Genomic DNA, 20,725 nt, shown 5'->3' with positions numbered 1-20,725 from the left:
ACATAATAAAGATTTTTGACATTTAATTGTGTAAAACGGTAATTTTCTTGCAACCTTGAAATGTAAAAAGTCGCCGTTTTGACTCCAGTACGTAAGTCTGTGACGTCCTGTACTTGTCCTAGTATTGTGACATCACAATTGAAACAATTGAAACTTACAACCAATCACAGGGCTGATAGGTCATATTACATGGGTTAATATTCACTGGATAACACAGTACATTATGTGATAAAACGATATAACCTACACAATGATAATTATACAAGTCCCTTCAATTCTGGGCACCACCTCATCATCTGTTTCTACATATTATTAGGATACAGCTTATAATCACAAATCAACACAATGTATTAGGTCCCCACTAAAACGTAACTTACTGTATGCTAGAAAACATTCACTCAGTCAATATTCACCAGGAAAATTTGTATTTTGCTCAGTCTGAATTTTTCGTACTTCACATGCAATTACTAAATGTTGGATCATGTCTACTGAGATTTGCTGTTACAATAAACTCGCTTTCATTACAGATGAGGAATAAAAACAAATGTCCTAGGGCCAAAAAAAATGGATTACTTGATTATCAGGCCCGCGCGTATTTCATTTTAGGGCACCGCATTGCCGATTTTATCGTGAAAGTAATAAAAAAAATGTGAATGCGCCACCCGCCGTCTTTAAAAAAATCCGGAAATTGGTCCGCATGTCGTTTTTACTCGGTAGTCACCCAAGTCCCAAAAACGTTTGAATAAAGATAAGTTGTTCATTCGCGTATCCGGTTGAAACGGTTGAACCGGTAAAGATAACGACCAGTACAGATTTGGAACGAGGCTGACCTCAGGAAAATTGTGAGGGGTCCAGACATACCTGACCGAAACTAAAATGCTGACTATTGCCAATTTGCGTTATTTCTTTATTAAACAATGTCAAGGCACATGTAGTTTTTAAGATACGTTATGTAATTAAGTGGACGGTTGAAAAATTGGCATATTATTCTTGATACATTGTTTCTTATTCTCCGAAACTGTGCATTTTTAGCTCTGCTTATAGAACGGTCCAAGTGCGTTTGCTTATCGTGGAAAATGTATGTGCCACATGTACCGTTTCAACCGGGACACGCGAATGTAGCCTAAGATTGAGATAAAGGCAAGCGTTAAAATGATTATGACTTATTAGTCTTGTGTACAAATGGCGCTCATTTTGGTACAAATAAGGAATGGGGGGTTCGTGATTCTCGTCTTGAACATCGTGGGGGGATTATCGGAGGCGTGCTCTATGACGGGTCTCTACACAACTATAAAAAGACAAGGGAATGCCCACAATGAACGGTTTACAAACTACACAATGAAAAAAAATCTCCCTCATCTCGTTTTTGCATGGTAAATTGAAAAAAAAAAAATCACCCTCGTCTCGTTTTTGCATGGTAAATTGAAAAAAAAAAAATCACCCTCATCTCGTTTTTGCATGGTAAATTGAAAAAAAAAAATCACCCTCGTCTCGTTTTTGCATGGTAAATTGAAAAAAAAAAAATACCCCCCTGCTGCATCTCTTTTGAAAAAATTTGGCCTGAGAACCAAGTAATTGATTTTATTTGGCCTAAACCAATAACCACTTAATAACGTTTCTAAACAATACGCCATATTATTATCTTATACATAACAGCTAACGCTTACTATTCCTTCACGCAAAACCACACATCATGTCCACACACAGAAACATTTCATATGTCCCCCACATTACTACCAAACATAAACCCACACATAACCACTAGTTATGCCCACACACATAACCTTTGTATTATGCACCAATATATAACCACCTTTTAAGCACTCCAGCACTCTTGTACACTTTTTTTAAATGTTTTCTAAGCAGGTAATCAAACTCTTTACAGTTCTTCATGAGCTTGGATATTTTTTCGCACAAATTCCTCCATAGATCCAATATCGCGAGCGCCGCTGTATTCTGCGACCATCTCGCCGTCACGGAACAAGAGTAATGTCGGGTAGGCACGAACCTATGGAGGAGAAGTAAAAACATGTCACTTCATCACTTTGTCAGTATATATCACAAAGATGGAGGTGTAGAAGCAACAAAGATAAGGGGAGACAACTTGTAGGCGACCTAAACACTGACGGGGAGATATAAATAGCACTTTACCTTGTGTAGTGTACAAAGAAGTTTTTCAGTAGTACAATCCACTTTGCCAAGCCTGATGAAACTGCTTCCAATGAATTTGGTAGAGAGCTGATCCCAGACAGGAGCTAACCTTTTACAGTGTCCACACCTGTCAAACAAGTTCATATAGTTACAAAATGTGATATATATCAGATCTACCAGTAACTTATACAGACTGCTGCACTCTAGCTCCAAACTATTTCATTGAATTTTCAATACATTTTAAAATCTTTAAAGCTTTCATGCTGTATTATGGAAATTTTCAAGGAATCTGCTGTTTTTATTTCAAACATCTTCTCAAGGGTGATGAACATCGATAAAATCATCAAGTGTAATGTATAGTTGACATCTGACAATGAGACATGATACAATTGCTTGTTAGGTTATGAAATTCAATAGATTTCAGTAAAGCAGCAACTTAGTACAAGTAACGACAGGAAACTCGACGGAGAGACTGTAAGCCTCCTTCTACTCACCAAGGGGCATAAAACTTAACGAAAGTGACTCCATCAGCGACCACCTCTGGGAATGTGTCCTGGTCAAGAGGGAAAACTGTTGGCTGCAACAAAATAGAACCATGTATAAATACAGCAGGGCATTGTATACATACACCAAAACATGTATACAAACTACAGGAGAAAGTAGGTATATTTCACATCACTTGAATTTTACATAGTCAAATTTTCATATTTTTTTCCTGAAATGAGTTTGCAATGTTTCATTTGTACGCACCATCATTAATAGCCAATAATCCAAACTAGTCTATTTTTAACGACTAATTAATATTCACTATACATGTATATTAAAGTAATTCTTCCATTTCCAGCTATCATGAAGATATTCCAACTTTTGCCTTGACTTTGCTGTCCAGGGAGTTAGGTTTCTATCAGCTGTGTGTTAGTGTGAAAACTAAGTAACCCATCAAACTAACTTCCTTGGCAGAAACGTGTACTGATCTGACTTCACCTAGCTAGTTGGTATTGATCTTGGTTCCAAACATGCAGCACAAACAATATTGAATGAATAGATACAACTCTCAATAGGTTTTCAAAATATGGGGTTGAAATAGTCACCATTGTTTTCTACCATATCTAGATCTAGTCCTATCCACTGTTTTTTTTAAAGAGCTTGCATGACCCTACTCGCTGACTCTTCCGGCATTCCATTCTGTTTTCCTCTAAAGCGGTTTATGATGGGAGTACACTCCTTTTTTTTTGTGTTATAGCTCCATAACATGAAAAATATATTCAAGGTTATCCTTATAATTTAATCTACTTTACACAATCCCTGTGGAAATCCACTTTTATTGATGGACTCTTTTCTCTTAGAAATTATTGCGCTGCTGTATCAGCTAATCAAAAGCGACGTTACAAACGGCGATGTCATGTTTTTACGTTATGGGCTGATAACATAAAAAAAAATTAAGGCAATGAAAATGCTTGTTACAAGCAAGATAAAATTATATAAGATTGAAGTGAATTCACGCCAGTCTTTATAACAGCTTTTGTATTTAAGCTACGTTTAGCGTCCAAAATCTGCTGTAACTCCTCTTTACAACAACAAAACGGCCTTCATCGGCGTCAATTTTCACTGTTGTCATTTGGTTCTGAAAATGTGACGTCATGAGCGTCACGGAAAAGGCCCCGCCCACCAATGTTTTCATTGGTTGAAATCTTATAAGCTCCGCCTACCAATGTTTTCATTGTTTGAAATCTTATAAGCTCCACCTACAAATAATCACGAGGGAGTTGTCCTCTTTCTAGCAGGGAGTAGTCCTTTTTTGCAGGGATTAATCCTAATTTGGGGAGGGAGGATATTGGGGAAATCTCAGTAGAGGTTTAATAATCCTAACTAACTCTCCAACAAAAATAAATAGTCAATAGTCCTAACTTATAGGAAGTAATTGTGAATGTACAATATCAGTCCCAGGGAACATTCGCGTATACGGTTGAAACGGTTGAACCTGTGAAGAAAACAACAAACGAAAATTTGGCATGTGCAGATTGAGGGGTCCAGACGTGCCTGACCGAAACTAAAATGCTGACTACTATCAGTTTGCGTTATTTATTTCTAAAACTATGTCAAGTCACATGTAGTTTTTAAGATACGTTATGTTATTAAGTGGAAGGATGAAAAAATGGCATTTTATTCAGTTGACGCGTAAAAGGGCATAATATTCTTGATACATTGTTTTATATTCTCCGAAACTGTGCATTTTTAGCTCTGCTTATAGAATGGTCCAAGTGCGTTCGTTTATCGTGGAATATTTCTGCGCCACACGTACTGTTTCAACAGGGATACGCGAATGAAGCCCCAAGACATTAAGGATAGATTTCAGGGTACTGTTCCTGTACCAATTGATAATTTGGGAATCTCTAGACAGAAACGACCACAATTTGGGACTCTCTAGATAGAACCTTGTACTGATGTATATTTTGGGACTCTCTAGATAGAACCTTGTATTGATGTATAATTTGGGACTCCTAGACAGAACCTTGTACTGATGTATAATTTGGGACCCTCTAGACAGAACCTTGTACTGATGTATAATTTGGGACTCTCCAGACAGAACCTTGTACTGATGTATAATTTGGGACTCTCTAGACAGAACCTTGTACTGATGTATAATTTGGGACTCTCTAGACAGAACCTTGTACTGATGTATAATTTGGGACTCTCTAGACAGAACCTTGTATTGATGTATAATCTGAGACTCTGTAGACAGAACCTACCAATTGTATTGATGTATAATTTGGTACTCTCTAGACAGAACCTTGTACTGATGTATAACTTGGAACTCTCTAGACAGAACCTTCCACAATTTGGGACTCTCTAGATAGGACCTTGTACTGATGTATAACTTGGGATCTCTCTAGACAGAACCTTCCACAATTTGGGACTCTCTAGACAGAACCTTGTACCGATGTATCACTTGGGACTCTCTAGACAGAACCTACCACAATTTGGTACTCTCTAGACAGAACCTTGTACTGATGTATAACTTGGAACTCTCTAGACAGAACCTTCCACAATTTGGGACTCTCTAGATAGGACCTTGTACTGATGTATAACTTGGGATCTCTCTAGACAGAACCTTCCACAATTTGGGACTCTCTAGACAGAACCTTGTACCGATGTATCACTTGGGACTCTCTAGACAGAACCTACCACAATTTGGTACTCTCTAGACAGAACCTTGTACTGATGTATAACTTGGAACTCTCTAGACAGAACCTTCCACAATTTGGGACTCTCTAGATAGGACCTTGTACTGATGTATAACTTGGGATCTCTCTAGACAGAACCTTCCACAATTTGGGACTCTCTAGACAGAACCTTGTACCGATGTATCACTTGGGACTCTCTAGACAGAACCTACCACAATTTGGGACTCTCTAGACAGAACCTTGTACTGATGTATAACTTGGAACTCTCTAGACAGAACCTTCCACAATTTGGCACTCTCTAGACAGAACCTTGTACCGATGTATCACTTGGGACTCTCTAGACATAACCTACCACAATTTGGGACTCTCTAGACAGAACCTTGTACCGATGTATCACTTGGGACTCTCTAGACATAACCTACCACAATTTGGGACTCTCTAGACAGAACCTTGTATTGATGTATAATCTGAGACTCTGTAGACAGAACCTACCAATTGTATTGATGTATAGTTTGGGACTCTCTAGACAGAACCTTGTATTGATGTATAATCTGAGACTCTGTAGACAGAACCTCCCAATTGTATTGATGTATAGTTTGGGACTCTCTAGACAGAACCTTGTATTGATGTATAATCTGAGACTCTGTAGACAGAACCTACCAATTGTATTGATGTATAGTTTGGGACTCTCTAGACAGAACCTTGTACCGATGTATAACTTGGGACTCTCTAGACAGAACCTTGTACTGATGTATAATTTGGGACTCTCTAGACAGAACCTTGTACTGATGTATAATTTAGGACCTCTCTAGACAGAACCTTGTACTGATGTATAACTTGGGACTCTCTAGACAGAACCTTCCACAATTTGGGACTCTCTAGACAGGACCTACCACAATTTCCTCCTCCTGGTCTTTAGGAATATCCTCTGGTACCTTGCCTTCCGTTTCATCGCCATTTTTATTTTCTTTCTCAATCATGCTGATTACAAAGTTCTTTAGGCTGTATAGGTCCCTGTTGGAGTACTCCTGTTCTTTCTGTTGCGAAGACAAATACCTGGTACTAAATAGATGTAAAGTCAGTGGGATAATTTTGAGCTTTTAGGGACTAAATAATAATGTCTTACGACTGATTTTATGTTTTCTGTTTACCATGAAATGTTCCAATTAAGATTTTGCCCTCTGTGATGAGGTCAAATGTGCGATAATGACAAACATCAATACACATTTACTAAATATACAATGTGAAGGGTTAAACTTTCCTGACAAAGAGTGTTACAATATTTAGTGCTAACTAGATTGAACTCAATGCATGGGCTCCACTGATACCTCTCATGGCACATTTGCAAAGTTTGAAGCCTATTCATGAACCAATGACTAAATAATGCTGTGAAAACCTATTTGTAATTTAGGACTTGTGAGTGTCAAAGATCAAATTGAGGTCACAGTGCCCAAATTTTAGAATGTGACATACTATCTTCCCACGATGTGCCTGTCCACGTTTGATGACAATTCATGAACCAGTGGCTGAGATATGCTCTAGAAATCCTTATTTCAGAACTTAAGTCAAGGTCAGGTTACACTGACCTCATTTTAAAATGTGACAAATGATCTTCCCATGATGTACCTATATACAAAGTTTGATGCTTATTTGTAAAACAGTGATTGTGATATACTCTGGAAATCCAGCCAGCTCGAACAAAAACTGAAGTCTCCTCTTTTTGGCCAATATGCATATTTTCTTGACACTTATTTGACCTTTGACCTAGAGGTGAATGTCCTGGTTACTAAAAATATAGTGTACTGTACACCTTCATTGTGTGAAAAAGGTACTATTCAAGTTTCATTGAAAATATCTTCAATGGTTAAAAAATTAAAGCCCAAACACGTTTTCACTAAACTTGTTGCACTGATTTGACTTTTGACCTAGAGATAAAGGATATCTTTTTGGACAACAAGATTTCGCTGGAAACTTTACAGTAACTTGATCTTTTACTTTGAGGTCAACATGACAGTTACCTTATTACAGTGCACTACACACCTCCTGGGGGTGATACAGTTATACTTCAATTTCATCACAACAGCTTTCATGTTTTTAAAGTTATGGCCTAGAACAAGAGGAACCAGAAGCACTATTCCTAATGGGGATCTCAACCATTTCCATGTTAAATTGTCACCCAGGAACTGAGTTCCAAGGGGCAGGGCCAGACCCAAGGTCCAATCCTGCCAGCATGATTATGTGTCCTAGAGACCCCTGTGACCTTGAAAGTCTAAAAGATCGGAAATAAAGTTTTCCTGTTGTAGAAAGAGAATACAATCATGTATCAACAAACTTTCACTAACTTCAATATTCAAAGTGATACGTTGCTACTTTACCTCGCCATTCTTGAAGAATACTAAGGTGGGATATCCTCGGATGTTCTGTTTACTACATGCTGTCTTGTACAATGTGCAGTCAATCTGAAAAGTCAAAGGTTACAGGTTAAGACTATTTTCACGGTACAAATGTCAAAATGTTATGTTACAAGGTACAAAATGCACTATGGGTACTGCCTACCAGGCATAATGTCTATATAGATACCATGAGTACTGGGTACAAAGTCTATAGAGTTACCATATAGGTACTGGGCACAAATTCTATACAGACACCATGGGTACTGGGTACAAAGTTTATAGTTACCATATAGGTACTGCACACAAATTCTTTATAGATACCATGGGTACTGGGCATAATGTCTATATAGATACCATGGGTACTGGGCACAAAGTCTATAGAGTTACCATGGGTACTGGGCACAAAGTCTATATAGTAACCATGGGTACTGGTTACAAAGTATATTGAGTTACCATGGGTACTTGGCATAATGTCTATATAGATACCATGGGTACTGGGTACAAAGTCTATAGAGTTACCATAGGTACTGGGCACAAAGTCTATATAGATACCATGGGTGCTGGTTACAAATTCTATAGAGTTGCCATAGGTACTGGGCACAAAGTCTATAGAGTTACCATAGGTACTGGGCACAAATTATATATAGATACCATGGGTACTGGGCACAAAGTCTTTAGAGATACCATAGGTACTGGGTACAAAGTCTATAGAGATACCATGGGTACTGGGTACAAAGTCTATAGAGTTACCATGGGTACTGGGTACAAAGTCTATAGAGTTACCATAGGTAATGGGTACAAAGTCTATAGAGTTACCATGGGTACTGGGTACAAAGTCTATAGAGTTACCATGGGTACTGGACACAAAGTCTATAGAGTTACCATAGGTACTGGGTACAAAGTCTATAGAGTTACCATGGGTACTGGGTACAAAGTCTATAGAGTTACCATGGGTACTGGGAACAAAGTCTATTGAGTTACCATATAGGTACTGGGTACAAAGTCTATAGAGGATGTTCTGACTATCTCCATCTCATCAACAAATTTTTGAACTTGAACAATATCTAAATTGTTTTAAATCCCTCAAATTGAGAAATATCCCTAGAAATTGGATGGAAGCTATCTTTTAGTTATAACATATTATAGATGATATAAACCTTTGCTATTGTAACAGAAGTCTCATGCTCAAATTCCTGAGCGAGCGATTCCCAGGTTGGTGCAAGGGATTTGCAATGGCCACACCAAGGAGCATAGAATTTAACAAAGGTGTTACTGGTCGCAATTTCCTGTTCGAAGGTTTCGTCGGTAAGTTCCACTAAAGGACCAAGAGCCTTTTCAGGTTCCATCGGCATCTGCTCAACCTTCGCCTCAGCGCCTTCTTCCTCCTGATGACAACAAAAATAGAGTTATGGTTGCTTATTGTATGTAGATATAGACAACTATTTAAAATCCCGACACAAACCTAACAAAAACAGGGCTTGGATTCATGCAACTGTTCTCGTGCTTAAGAATGGATTCTGTGCCCAAACCAATTTTCTTGTAACTCACTCCAATCTCAATATGATAACTCATCAAGTGTTAACATTGTAAATGGTATTCAGCTTGAAGTATTTTCAAAATTCTTCCAAACATGGACAAAATGTGATGTATTAAGTAATCACTGGATCGGAAAATTGGGCTTGAGCACTGTATCCGAGTTTGATCAAACCATATTAGGACCATGGGTCTTTACAGCTCCGAAGAAAAATTCAAAGCACAAAGTTTGACAGAAAAATGGAGGATAGACTATGGATGCAGCTTATACCCCATTTAAGCTTACAGCCATTTTTTGCCAGGTTAGCTAAAATATCAATTAAAAAAGAGAAACACATAATTTAACAAAATAACATTATGAGTACCCATGCCTCATTCGTCCCTGAAATTTCATGATGAACTATTCCAACCTTTGAGTTGGAAGAGTTCAAATGTGTCTTCAGGGATGAATAAGTTAAAGTTACAGTACATATGTATTAATAATGATGATAATGTATGTAGCTATATATATATATATATATTATAAAAAGAAAAATTCTCAACAACAAGTCTTTAGTACTTTCATCTCTTCTAGGAGATTCTTCAGACTGTTTATTTGAAGTATATGTTGTAACGTCATAAACTATGACGTCACATAATAGTTCGCTATAGCCACGTCCGCTATACGTACCCGCCATAGCGATATCACAGCAATAGAATTACATTCATTATAGTCTTAAGGCAAAGAGTACGATTTGTTTAGGATTTAGAATAACTAGTAATACTATTATTTACAAAAAAACATACTAATAAAAAAAAATAAAAAAAATCTCCATGTTTTTGTGCTTTTATAATATAGCAAACATATGCATCAATGTTCTAAAGATGATTTTTATGTGTTACCTATTTACAAACTGAATAGCGACGATGTAGTTGCAAGAGAAATTAAAGAAAACATGTTTATAAAGGTCCTCAAACCCAGCTTGAATGCACAATGATTTTTGCAATGTAGATGTTTTCTTTGATTTGGTATTGTTTGTGACGTCACTATGCTTGTTTATTTATGACGTCACTAAAATTGTTGACTATACAAATATTGATGACGTCATGTAACCAACGGTGATAAATAAACATCAATCCGCCTGAAGCCCTAGAAGGCAGAAAGGCCTAGCGGACGATCTGAAAAATTTATGTTTTAATTCTATACATATATATATAGTTACATACGGTATGATACACTTCCATTATAGTCACATACCAAGATAAACTGCTCTTCTATAAAATCCTGGAAATCTTTCAGACCTCGGTTGCCACGGTATCGCACAGATTCAGAGTCTCCTTTTCTATAATAGTTTAGAGTTGGGTATCCAGTAACGTCATGTTCTGCACACAGAGCTGTCTCCAGGGTACAATCCACCTAGATGCACACAAAACCACAATTATCTCACTTTAAAGAGGTTTTTTTTTTTTAAATTAAATTTTGTTATTTCTTATTCTTCAGTTGATTTGTATACCAAGTTGAAAGGATTATTTTTAGTTATACAGGTCATAGTTTTACATAATTCTAAACTCTTATGCTAACTCACCTTAGCAATGACAAGTTTGGACATCCCAAACTCTTTGTTGAAAAAATGAGCCAGTTCATCCCAGACAGGAGCAAGCCTTTTACAATGGCCACACCTAAAATGAACAAATAACCACTGTCAGGTAAATATAGGTAGATATCCATCAATTATCATTAATAAGTTAACCCTTTCATCCTAAGTAACTTTAGTAGACTCTCCCATGCATTGATCTGGATGAGTTCATTATGGTCTACAGTGGTGAAAGGATTAAATACCAGTACTAAGAACATTTTTTTTGCCTCTTTAGACATATCCTCCATATATTAGCAGTCACACTCTTTGATATCCCATATCACATGTTCTGATATCCCATTAGCAAACACACTCTTTCTCAATCCCTTAGAAGTCACTACTGTATATCAGGAAACTTTCACTGAAGTTTAATTTTCACATTTTATGCCCTCAGAAATTAGGGTGAACTTATCATACAGTGAACATTAGTCAACAACATAATTTATATAGTAATTAAATGTGCGAAGCTAAATTAACACTGGGCAAATTTGGGTTTTACAGGTGAAGGACAAAAGTTTGACTTGGCGAAATTTTCCAGTATACAGAATTACCCTGCAGAGGAGTCACACTCCATATATCCCAGCTATAACAATGCATGCCATCCGCTGGCTAGCCAGACAGCCAGATTTTCTATTATATCCCCACCTCCACCTCACAGTAGTGAGTCCACGTTAGTTACTATGCTCCACCTCACAGTAGTGAGTCCACGTTAGTTACTATGCTCCACCTCACAGTAGTGAGCCCACGTTAGTTACTATGCTCCACCTCACAGTAGTGAGCCCACGTTAGTTACTATGCTCCACCTCACAGTAGTGAGCCCACGTTAGTTACTATGCTCCACCTCACAGTAGTGAGCCCACGTTAGTTACTATGCTCCACCTCACAGTAGTGAGCCCACGTTAGTTACTATGCTCCACCTCACAGTAGTGAGCCCACGTTAGTTACTATGCTCCACCTCACAGTAGTGAGCCCACGTTAGTTACTATGCTCCACCTCACAGTAGTGAGCCCACGTTAGTTACTATGCTCCACCTCACAGTAGTGAGCCCACGTTAGTTACTATGCTCCACCTCACAGTAGTGAGCCCACGTTAGTTACTATGCTCCACCTCACAGTAGTGAGCCCACGTTAGTTACTATGCTCCACCTCACAGTAGTGAGCCCACGTTAGTTACTATGCTCCACCTCACAGTAGTGAGCCCACGTTAGTTACTATGCTCCACCTCACAGTAGTGAGCCCACGTTAGTTACTATGCTCCACCTCACAGTAGTGAGCCCACGTTAGTTACTATGCTCCACCTCACAGTAGTGAGCCCACGTTAGTTACTATGCTCCACCTCACAGTAGTGAGCCCACGTTAGTTACTATGCTCCACCTCACAGTAGTGAGCCCACGTTAGTTACTATGCTCCACCTCACAGTAGTGAGCCCACGTTAGTTACTATGCTCCACCTCACAGTAGTGAGCCCACGTTAGTTACTATGCTCCACCTCACAGTAGTGAGCCCACGTTAGTTACTATGCTCCACCTCACAGTAGTGAGCCCACGTTAGTTACTATGCTCCACCTCACAGTAGTGAGCCCACGTTAGTTACTATGCTCCACCTCACAGTAGTGAGCCCACGTTAGTTACTATGCTCCACCTCACAGTAGTGAGCCCACGTTAGTTACTATGCTCCACCTCACAGTAGTGAGCCCACGTTAGTTACTATGCTCCACCTCACAGTAGTGAGCCCACGTTAGTTACTATGCTCCACCTCACAGTAGTGAGCCCACGTTAGTTACTATGCTCCACCTCACAGTAGTGAGCCCACGTTAGTTACTATGCTCCACCTCACAGTAGTGAGCCCACGTTAGTTACTATGCTCCACCTCACAGTAGTGAGCCCACGTTAGTTACTATGCTCCACCTCACAGTAGTGAGCCCACGTTAGTTACTATGCTCCACCTCACAGTAGTGAGCCCACGTTAGTTACTATGCTCCACCTCACAGTAGTGAGCCCACGTTAGTTACTATGCTCCACCTCACAGTAGTGAGCCCACGTTAGTTACTATGCTCCACCTCACAGTAGTGAGCCCACGTTAGTTACTATGCTCCACCTCACAGTAGTGAGCCCACGTTAGTTACTATGCTCCACCTCACAGTAGTGAGCCCACGTTAGTTACTATGCTCCACCTCACAGTAGTGAGCCCACGTTAGTTACTATGCTCCACCTCACAGTAGTGAGCCCACGTTAGTTACTATGCTCCACCTCACAGTAGTGAGCCCACGTTAGTTACTATGCTCCACCTCACAGTAGTGAGCCCACGTTAGTTACTATGCTCCACCTCACAGTAGTGAGCCCACGTTAGTTACTATGCTCCACCTCACAGTAGTGAGCCCACGTTAGTTACTATGCTCCACCTCACAGTAGTGAGCCCACGTTAGTTACTATGCTCCACCTCACAGTAGTGAGCCCACGTTAGTTACTATGCTCCACCTCACAGTAGTGAGCCCACGTTAGTTACTATGCTCCACCTCACAGTAGTGAGCCCACGTTAGTTACTATGCTCCACCTCACAGTGTAGTGAGCCCACGTTAGTTACTATGCTCCACCTCACAGTGTAGTGAGCCCACGTTAGTTACTATGCTCCACCTCACAGTGTAGTGAGCCCACGTTAGTTACTATGCTCCACCTCACAGTGTAGTGAGCCCACGTTAGTTACTATGCTCCACCTCACAGTGTAGTGAGCCCACGTTAGTTACTATGCTCCACCTCACAGTGTAGTGAGCCCACGTTAGTTACTATGCTCCACCTCACAGTGTAGTGAGCCCACGTTAGTTACTATGCTCCACCTCACAGTGTAGTGAGCCCACGTTAGTTACTATGCTCCACCTCACAGTGTAGTGAGCCCACGTTAGTTACTATGCTCCACCTCACAGTGTAGTGAGCCCACGTTAGTTACTAGGCAGTGAGACACAGAAGCCTTACTTGTATCCCAGAACCTGCAGAGGGGGAATAAATACATGGTACTGGTATTGATATGGGATAAAAATAGTTAATTGTTGTATAAATACATGGTACTTGTATTGATATGGGATAAAAATAGTTAATTGTTGTATAAATACATGTAAATGTTAAAGAAAATTTTAGTTGCAAAGGTATAATTTACAAACCTCATAATCAAAAATCTCCATTTTTTATTCATTATTGTCTCAAAATGACTCCTTATGAACAACAATAAAGTCTATATGATTGTCCTGAAAGTTAGTATAGGAGCTTGTATGATTATGAAATGTAACATTATTTGACAGGAGAAAGAGAAGGCAACCGCCAGATTAAGGGGTTTGAACCTGGGACCCTCCGAACTCTAGACGGATGCTCTACAAATTGCTTGGGTATCCCCTTGCTTAGCATTCAACCAGTGCTTGAAACAAGGGTTGGAAAGCTCACCGACTTTGTAAAAGGAGAAAGAGGATTACAACGGCTAGACCGGGGTTCTAACCCTCTAAACTTTAGACCATCGACCCTGTCAAGTTCCGCTACAATAACAAATAATTACAATATTGAAACATCTTATTTACAACAACACTCTCACTTCATATAGGATACACAATGTAGGTAGTCTACACTCTCAAGGTATATAGGATACACAATGTAAATAGTCTACATCTACACTCTCACTTATATAGGATACACTATGTAGATAGTCTACCCCCTCACTTCAGTTTTGAGTTACATGAGATTTCTCTATCTCCTGGTATCCTATATGAAGTTAGAGTGTAGACTATCCACATTGTGTATCCTATCTGAAGTGAGAGTGTATACTATCTACATTGTGTATGCTATATGTAGTGAGAGTGTAGACTATATACATTGTGTATGCTATATGAAGTGAGAGTGAACATGTAGACTATCTACATAGTGTATCCTATATGAAGTGAGAGTCTACATGTAGACTCTCACTTCATATAGGATACACAATGTAGATAGTCTACACTCTCACTTCAGTTTTGTGTTACATGAGATTTCTCTATCTCCTGCTCACAGACTGATATACATGTATATGGGAATCAAATTTTTAGCATCTCTAGATCTGATGACGTGTTATATAAGGTGTGCCAATTTGCTGCATATCAGTACCTGTTATATCCCTAAACTTGTTATGAGTAAACTATATATGGACATTGATCCTAGATTTACATATAGTCTCACCGAGTCCTGCATATATAATCATGCCCTGACAGCATGTTGTGGTTTTTAATGTGGTTGCTAATCCCTAAGGCATCAATGTTAAATCACAGTAATTTATCTACTGGGGGACATGACCTAGGTGTCTTCTTACTGGGAAAAATTAGGATTTTGTTCTATGAAATTGAGAAAACTTGTTGCCTAATAATAAGTGACCTGACCATTGTTCAAACTTAACATGATAAGTCCCATAGTCAATCACTATGAAAAACAATGTAGGTCTATGGGAACTATTTAGGTAGTGTATTAAGCTGGCATGGGACATTTTCTCTGCAGTTTAATGTCTGTCTCTTTTTGCCCTCTATGATGAATTTGTTAGTACAGCGATTATAAGTAAGCAACATTATATAAACAATAATGAAATTTGAATGGCAAATTTCACACTGGGTGAAAATTGATTTCATGTGCAAAGGGGAAAGTTTGACTGGGGGATACATTCCCAGCATACGATATAAGAAATCATTATGTACAATTTGACATTTCCAGTTTTGTCTATAATATATAAAGTCTTAGCCTGCTTAATACATTTACATAGACTTTCTATTTCTTTTCTAATTTTCTGAGACTGATTCTGCATGTATTAAAAAAAGTAACATGTCCTTTTATAAGTCTTTTTACAAATTAGTTAGACAGCTCAATAATAAATATTTAAAGGCTGAGACATCAAATATCTGCTTTGCACACTTCAAGGTATTAGAGGAAGCAAAGTGATTGCAAACTGACCATCAAGGTAAAATCAAAGACTGTTGGTGTATAACAAGGTGATGCACATTGCTGATTAATTTCCCTCTAAATTATTTACTCATTATTGAATTGTTAAATTCCACTTTAAGGTTTCTTGTCTTACTGCAAACAAAACACTTTAGAAAGCACCTGTTTCACACAGTAACCTCCTCATAATTTCAGCAAAAGATGGGCCTGGGTACAACCTATTCTTAAATAAATTATTATACTTTTTAGTTTTTTAGTCACCTCAAGCAGGGATTTTTTTTTAAATAGTTTATTTTTAATTTGTGCAACCATTAACCAGAATCTGAGATAGCTAACACAACCGCTGTATAGTGATCAGAGGAACAAGTGTTTTATTATTATTTTCTACTTACTATATAACGTTATATTTTTAAAAAGTAAAGTTTTTAATTATTTTTATTTTCAGAAAAAAAGTTTGTTTATATTTTTTCCAGCATTATTTAGAGATGCCGGTGAATAGATCAATGCATAGTTACAGCTACAATCATGATGGTACGGAGATGCTTAGCCTTATCGACTCAGAGCACTCCATGATACTGAATTCGGAAAAGTCCTCCACAAAATACTAGTTTACCTTGTGCACTTACAAAGTTACAAGACTTACTTACCATGGTGCATAAAACATAACAAAATGTGGAATTTTGGCAACTTCAGTTGAAAAAGTCTTTAAGGTGTAGGTGACAGCGTTCGAAGCGTGATCGTCACAAACTACTGCCCCCAAAGTTACTAAGAGCATAAACATCAGCATTGTCCTCATCCTGATCGGCTGCTGCTCAGCTGTTACCAATGCTGACGATTCCTTTCCAGTAACCGGATCCGGAAATAAAATCGTGTGTAACTCACTCGCCAAGCAAACACCATAGTTTCGTAAATATAGACTCTACGTTGAATCATATAAATTTAAAGCAATAGTCAATTGAATAAACAAAGTGGAATTTTGCACCATATTTTTGCGATTATTGTTATATTTGATATAAATTCACTATATTTATACGAAACCATATACAACTTCCCTTGCCTCGGTCACTTCCTCTTCCGCCATCATCGTCCGTTATAGTGCATCGTTCTCAACAGAGCTAAGGCCAATCCGGCGACGTGTACTGTGAATTTCGGACATCGAAAGAAAATAAACTAACCAAAAACAAAAAATGGCTTCCAACGACGAACTGGCCTGTGTATATGCCGCCCTCATCCTCGCTGATGATCAAGTAGCCATTACAGTAAGCACATTTAACAAACGTGGTTGATGGTCACTACATACACGTGATTAAATTATGACAACTGTCGTTATGTGTATTGTTTTGTAAGATCTATTCTTGCAACTGCGTAACAATACGCCTAGAATATTTCAAAATGAGAAAATTATGTTTTAATCACATATATGTTTTCATTTTGATTTTCTACTTTTAGGATTTCCTATATTTGATATTGGTCTGATTTAGTAGTTTTAATAATACATTCTTGGGATATCAATATGGGTATTGCTTTAACCACGGTCTTGGATAGCAATTAAATTCCGTGTTATACCTTAAATAATTAAAGCATGGGTTTTGGATTCGGGATATATTTTATGGGTTTAATAAACATTCTATAGCCCGGATTAGCCCCGTAAATAGAATGGTCATGAAAAATTGGGGTACAGCCGTCTGTTTTAAAGATACTCATTCTTTGGTTTTGAAGAACACTGCCATTCATGTTACTGAACAATGGATCGTAATATAATTTCAATTTAAAATGTTCATGTAGGCAATGAGGTATTTCCTTGACACATTTGTTCATGAATTTATATTTTGAGAGAAAAATCGTGTACAACAATATTTATTTTAAAATCTTGTTTTACTATAGGATGACAAGCTGGCAACCATTCTCAAGACAGCCAAGGTGACTGTTGAACCATACTGGCCAGGTAAGTTGATGTATAATATGGTTTAGGACCAAAGCTTTCATAAACGAGAACAAACGATGTGGGAAAAACTGGATTATGACGTCGGGAACAGTCTAGCAGCAACAACCTGTTGTCAGTATGGAATATAGCTCTAATTCAATCTGAAACACTGATCTCTTAATAACAAATTTGGGTTTGATACATATAACCCAGGTCCAGTACACTCTGCTGATTGAGCTATATTCACCTATATATTGTAACTGTATCGAGCTATATTTTCTCAGATTTCAATTTTCATTAAATTAAAGCAAAGCAAATTCGCAGTAAACATGAAGGGTTATGGTAATGTTGACAACAAAAAACATACAGCTGGATATTTATTTTCAATTTTGATAAATGTAAAATTTCAGATTTTTTTCGATCATTATTTTTTAAAAAGAATATTTATATTTAAGGTCTTTTGTTATGAACCTAATGATAAATCTTCTTTTAACATTGACTTTGGTTCATTTTCCTTAAAAAAGAAAATGACATGAAAATAGCTATAAAGACCTGTTTTGGATAGGGAAATACAACCAATACAATCACTAAAAACATATTTTTTCAAATTTACTCTGTTTTACTCTAGTTTTGGTATAGAAAACGTTGGAAAATACTTTTCGTAATGATCTTTGAGACATGTTATTGATACCACCTAGTGCATAAAGAATAGATCTTTCGATCCATGTATGACATGTGTGTGAAAGTGACAATTTATTTCTAAAATATCAGTTGTAAGTGCGCTCCAGGCGTGGGTCGCATATTTCCTGCATATTATAGAGGGCCGGAGTTCTGACGTTAATCGACGACAGACCTTGATATGAAAAAAGTCGATAAAACTTCAGAATAATTCAGACTAATGTGGCGATATACCCAAGCTGTTGAAGAAAGGATTTATAACATGACCCAGAGTTTATCCCATAAGTCAAAACAAAATATCCCAACACAAATTGTCTGTTTCAATATGGAATTTATGGGCGAGGCGAGTTTCATGGAACTACATGCTTGTGTAGACCATTTGTGACACATGAATTAATGATGACTGTTTACTTTAGGCCTGTTTGCCAAGGCCCTGGATGGAGTGAATGTTCGCGAACTCATCTCAAACATCGCCAGCTCTGCTGGATCTGCAGCCCCTGCTGGTGGAGCAGGTGCTGCCCCTGCCGCTGAGGAAAAGAAAGGTTAGTCTGGAGAAAAGTGTATAGAAAGGGAAGTTATTGCTGGTGTTGGATTTATGGGGTTTCGTAAAAATTAATTGACAAAGTAAATCTGGCTAATGGTTGTTTAAAAAAATCGTCGAATAAGTCTGGGGGATAGCAAAGAATTGGTCAAGGTTCTCATAACTATAGGAATACTGCCAGGCATGAAGAGCTGAACAGAATTGGCTCCCGAGTCAAATCCCACCCTGTGGACTTATTCCCTAAATATTGACATAGAAATGGTTAAAAAGGAAATGACATGCCATGATTATGAAATATTTGGTTGTTCTGACCTTGTGTTCAGTTCATGCTGACACAAGCTACAAAAATATGTAGGTAGAAAAAAAACACATGATTATGGTTTTGACAACAGAGAAATACAGTAATGATATTTTATTATTATTTTTACAGAGGAAAAGAAAGAAGAGAAGAAAGAGGAGTCGGACGAGTCTGATGACGATATGGGCTTTGGTAAGTTAACTATTTCTGATCAGTTCAGTTGGGGGAAGGGTTATTACAGCTATCTTGAAGGGTCAAGGATATGTGCAAAATTCAAGGTATTCTCAATTGAATGATAACATTTTATCAATTTATGCTAAAATATTGGAAGTATTCTCAAAGAAAGAAGAGTAAACAATTACACAAGTGGAACTCGAATGGAAGAATCATTTTCTAAATTCTATGACTGCTAACTTGACACTTTTATATTATCTAAAATATTTTTGATTTGTTTGTTATTTAGATCTGTTCTGAATTTAGTGAAAATTATTATTTTACTTTGTTTTAGCAATGAAGGTTTGGTGAACTTCTTGGCCATATATGATATAAAAAAAAATGTCTATATTTTCCCATTTTCATTACAAAATTATTTTAAAAAAACTAACGCATTTCCAAATTTTATCAAATGGAGAAAATAAAAACTACAGTTGCTTCTAAAAACAATATAACACCTCACTTAAGTATTGTGATATTCAGTCGTATTTCATATTAATAAATACAAAAGTACCTGTAAAATCTTTCATTAACCAGCACTTGATCTACTTGTTTAAACGACAATTTCTTTTTCACATTTTAAAGGAAGGTTGTTGATTACTTTTCAAATAAATAAATATCAAACTTGAAAATATAAATAATTAAGATTCAATGCTACAGTATAATATGAATAATTAAGTTTCAATGCTACAGTATAATATATTTTGTCGATATCTTTTTCAGGTCTGTTCGACTAAGAAGACGGACATTTGGTTTTATTCTGTACATACACTGTAACATTAAAAACAAAAGGTCCTTCAATTGACTTGGTGTTTTATTTTTAATTCTAATCGCTTTCCGTCCGTCGTCGTGCGTAAACTTTTGACATTTTCAACTTCTTCTCAAGAACCAGTGGATGGATTTTTTTCAAACTTGGGTCAGAATCATCCTTTGTAGATGAGGCTACAAAATTGTAAAATTGAGATTCCTACCCCAGAGCGGGGGCCCCAAAGGGAAATTTAACCAATATTTCAAAAATCTTCTAATCCAGACATGGAGGTACTCCATTCAATTTCAGTGCAAAAAAAGAAAGATCATCGGGGGCTTTATTTAACCCTTATCCTGCCAAGTGCAGCATATGTCATTTTTATAAACCCGTTTCCCACTGCCAAGCACGGCATATGTCATTCTACAAAACATGCCTTCCACTGCGAAGCGCGGCATATGTCGATTCCGGGATTGCTGTTAAGTACGGAACTGTGGTGAGGAAATCACT

General features: G+C 37.7%; 2 protein-coding genes across 2 annotated transcripts; one reads left to right on the top strand and one right to left on the bottom strand.

Annotated features, from left to right (window-relative positions):
- Positions 1-1,813: 1,813 nt before the first annotated feature.
- Positions 1,814-16,669, bottom strand: LOC110445888 (thioredoxin domain-containing protein 5 homolog). Its single transcript, XM_021490737.1, has 9 exons — positions 16,464-16,669; positions 10,828-10,921; positions 10,500-10,658; positions 8,887-9,114; positions 7,712-7,795; positions 6,230-6,373; positions 2,646-2,728; positions 2,152-2,278; positions 1,814-2,008 (listed from the first exon to the last, which is right to left on the bottom strand). Exons 1-9 carry the CDS (start codon positions 16,610-16,612, stop codon positions 1,880-1,882), a joined length of 1,197 nt encoding a protein of 398 aa, XP_021346412.1. The 5' UTR covers positions 16,613-16,669; the 3' UTR covers positions 1,814-1,879.
- Positions 16,670-16,857: 188 nt separating this feature from the next.
- LOC110445887 (60S acidic ribosomal protein P1-like) lies at positions 16,858-20,271 on the top strand. Its single transcript, XM_021490736.1, has 5 exons — positions 16,858-17,075; positions 17,701-17,761; positions 18,835-18,960; positions 19,390-19,449; positions 20,194-20,271. Exons 1-5 carry the CDS (start codon positions 17,004-17,006, stop codon positions 20,205-20,207), a joined length of 333 nt encoding a protein of 110 aa, XP_021346411.1. The 5' UTR covers positions 16,858-17,003; the 3' UTR covers positions 20,208-20,271.
- The last annotated feature ends 454 nt before the right edge of the window (positions 20,272-20,725 follow it).

The sequence above is a fragment of the Mizuhopecten yessoensis genome, unplaced genomic scaffold (genome assembly GCF_002113885.1).
Source record: "Mizuhopecten yessoensis strain PY_sf001 unplaced genomic scaffold, ASM211388v2 scaffold2401, whole genome shotgun sequence".
NCBI classification, from domain to species: Eukaryota; Metazoa; Mollusca; class Bivalvia; order Pectinida; family Pectinidae; genus Mizuhopecten; species Mizuhopecten yessoensis.
The sequence above is the reverse complement of the archived record's forward strand: the minus strand, read 5'-3'. Positions and strand labels throughout refer to the sequence as shown.

Excerpts from the sequence above, each read along its gene's own strand:
- LOC110445888 (XM_021490737.1), bottom strand. The coding sequence starts at position 16,612 with ATGAGGACAATGCTGATGTTTATGCTCTTAGTAACTTTGGGGGCAGTA. Across the intron at positions 7,796-8,886 it reads CTTCTGTTACAATAGCAAAG|ATTGACTGCACATTGTACAA; the intron begins GTTTATATCATC and ends TTGACTTTTCAG. Across the intron at positions 6,374-7,711 it reads TATTCTTCAAGAATGGCGAG|AAAGAACAGGAGTACTCCAA; the intron begins GTAAAGTAGCAA and ends TCTTCGCAACAG.
- LOC110445887 (XM_021490736.1), top strand. The coding sequence starts at position 17,004 with ATGGCTTCCAACGACGAACTGGCCTGTGTATATGCCGCCCTCATCCTC. Across the intron at positions 17,076-17,700 it reads ATGATCAAGTAGCCATTACA|GATGACAAGCTGGCAACCAT; the intron begins GTAAGCACATTT and ends GTTTTACTATAG. Across the intron at positions 18,961-19,389 it reads TGCCGCTGAGGAAAAGAAAG|AGGAAAAGAAAGAAGAGAAG; the intron begins GTTAGTCTGGAG and ends TTATTTTTACAG.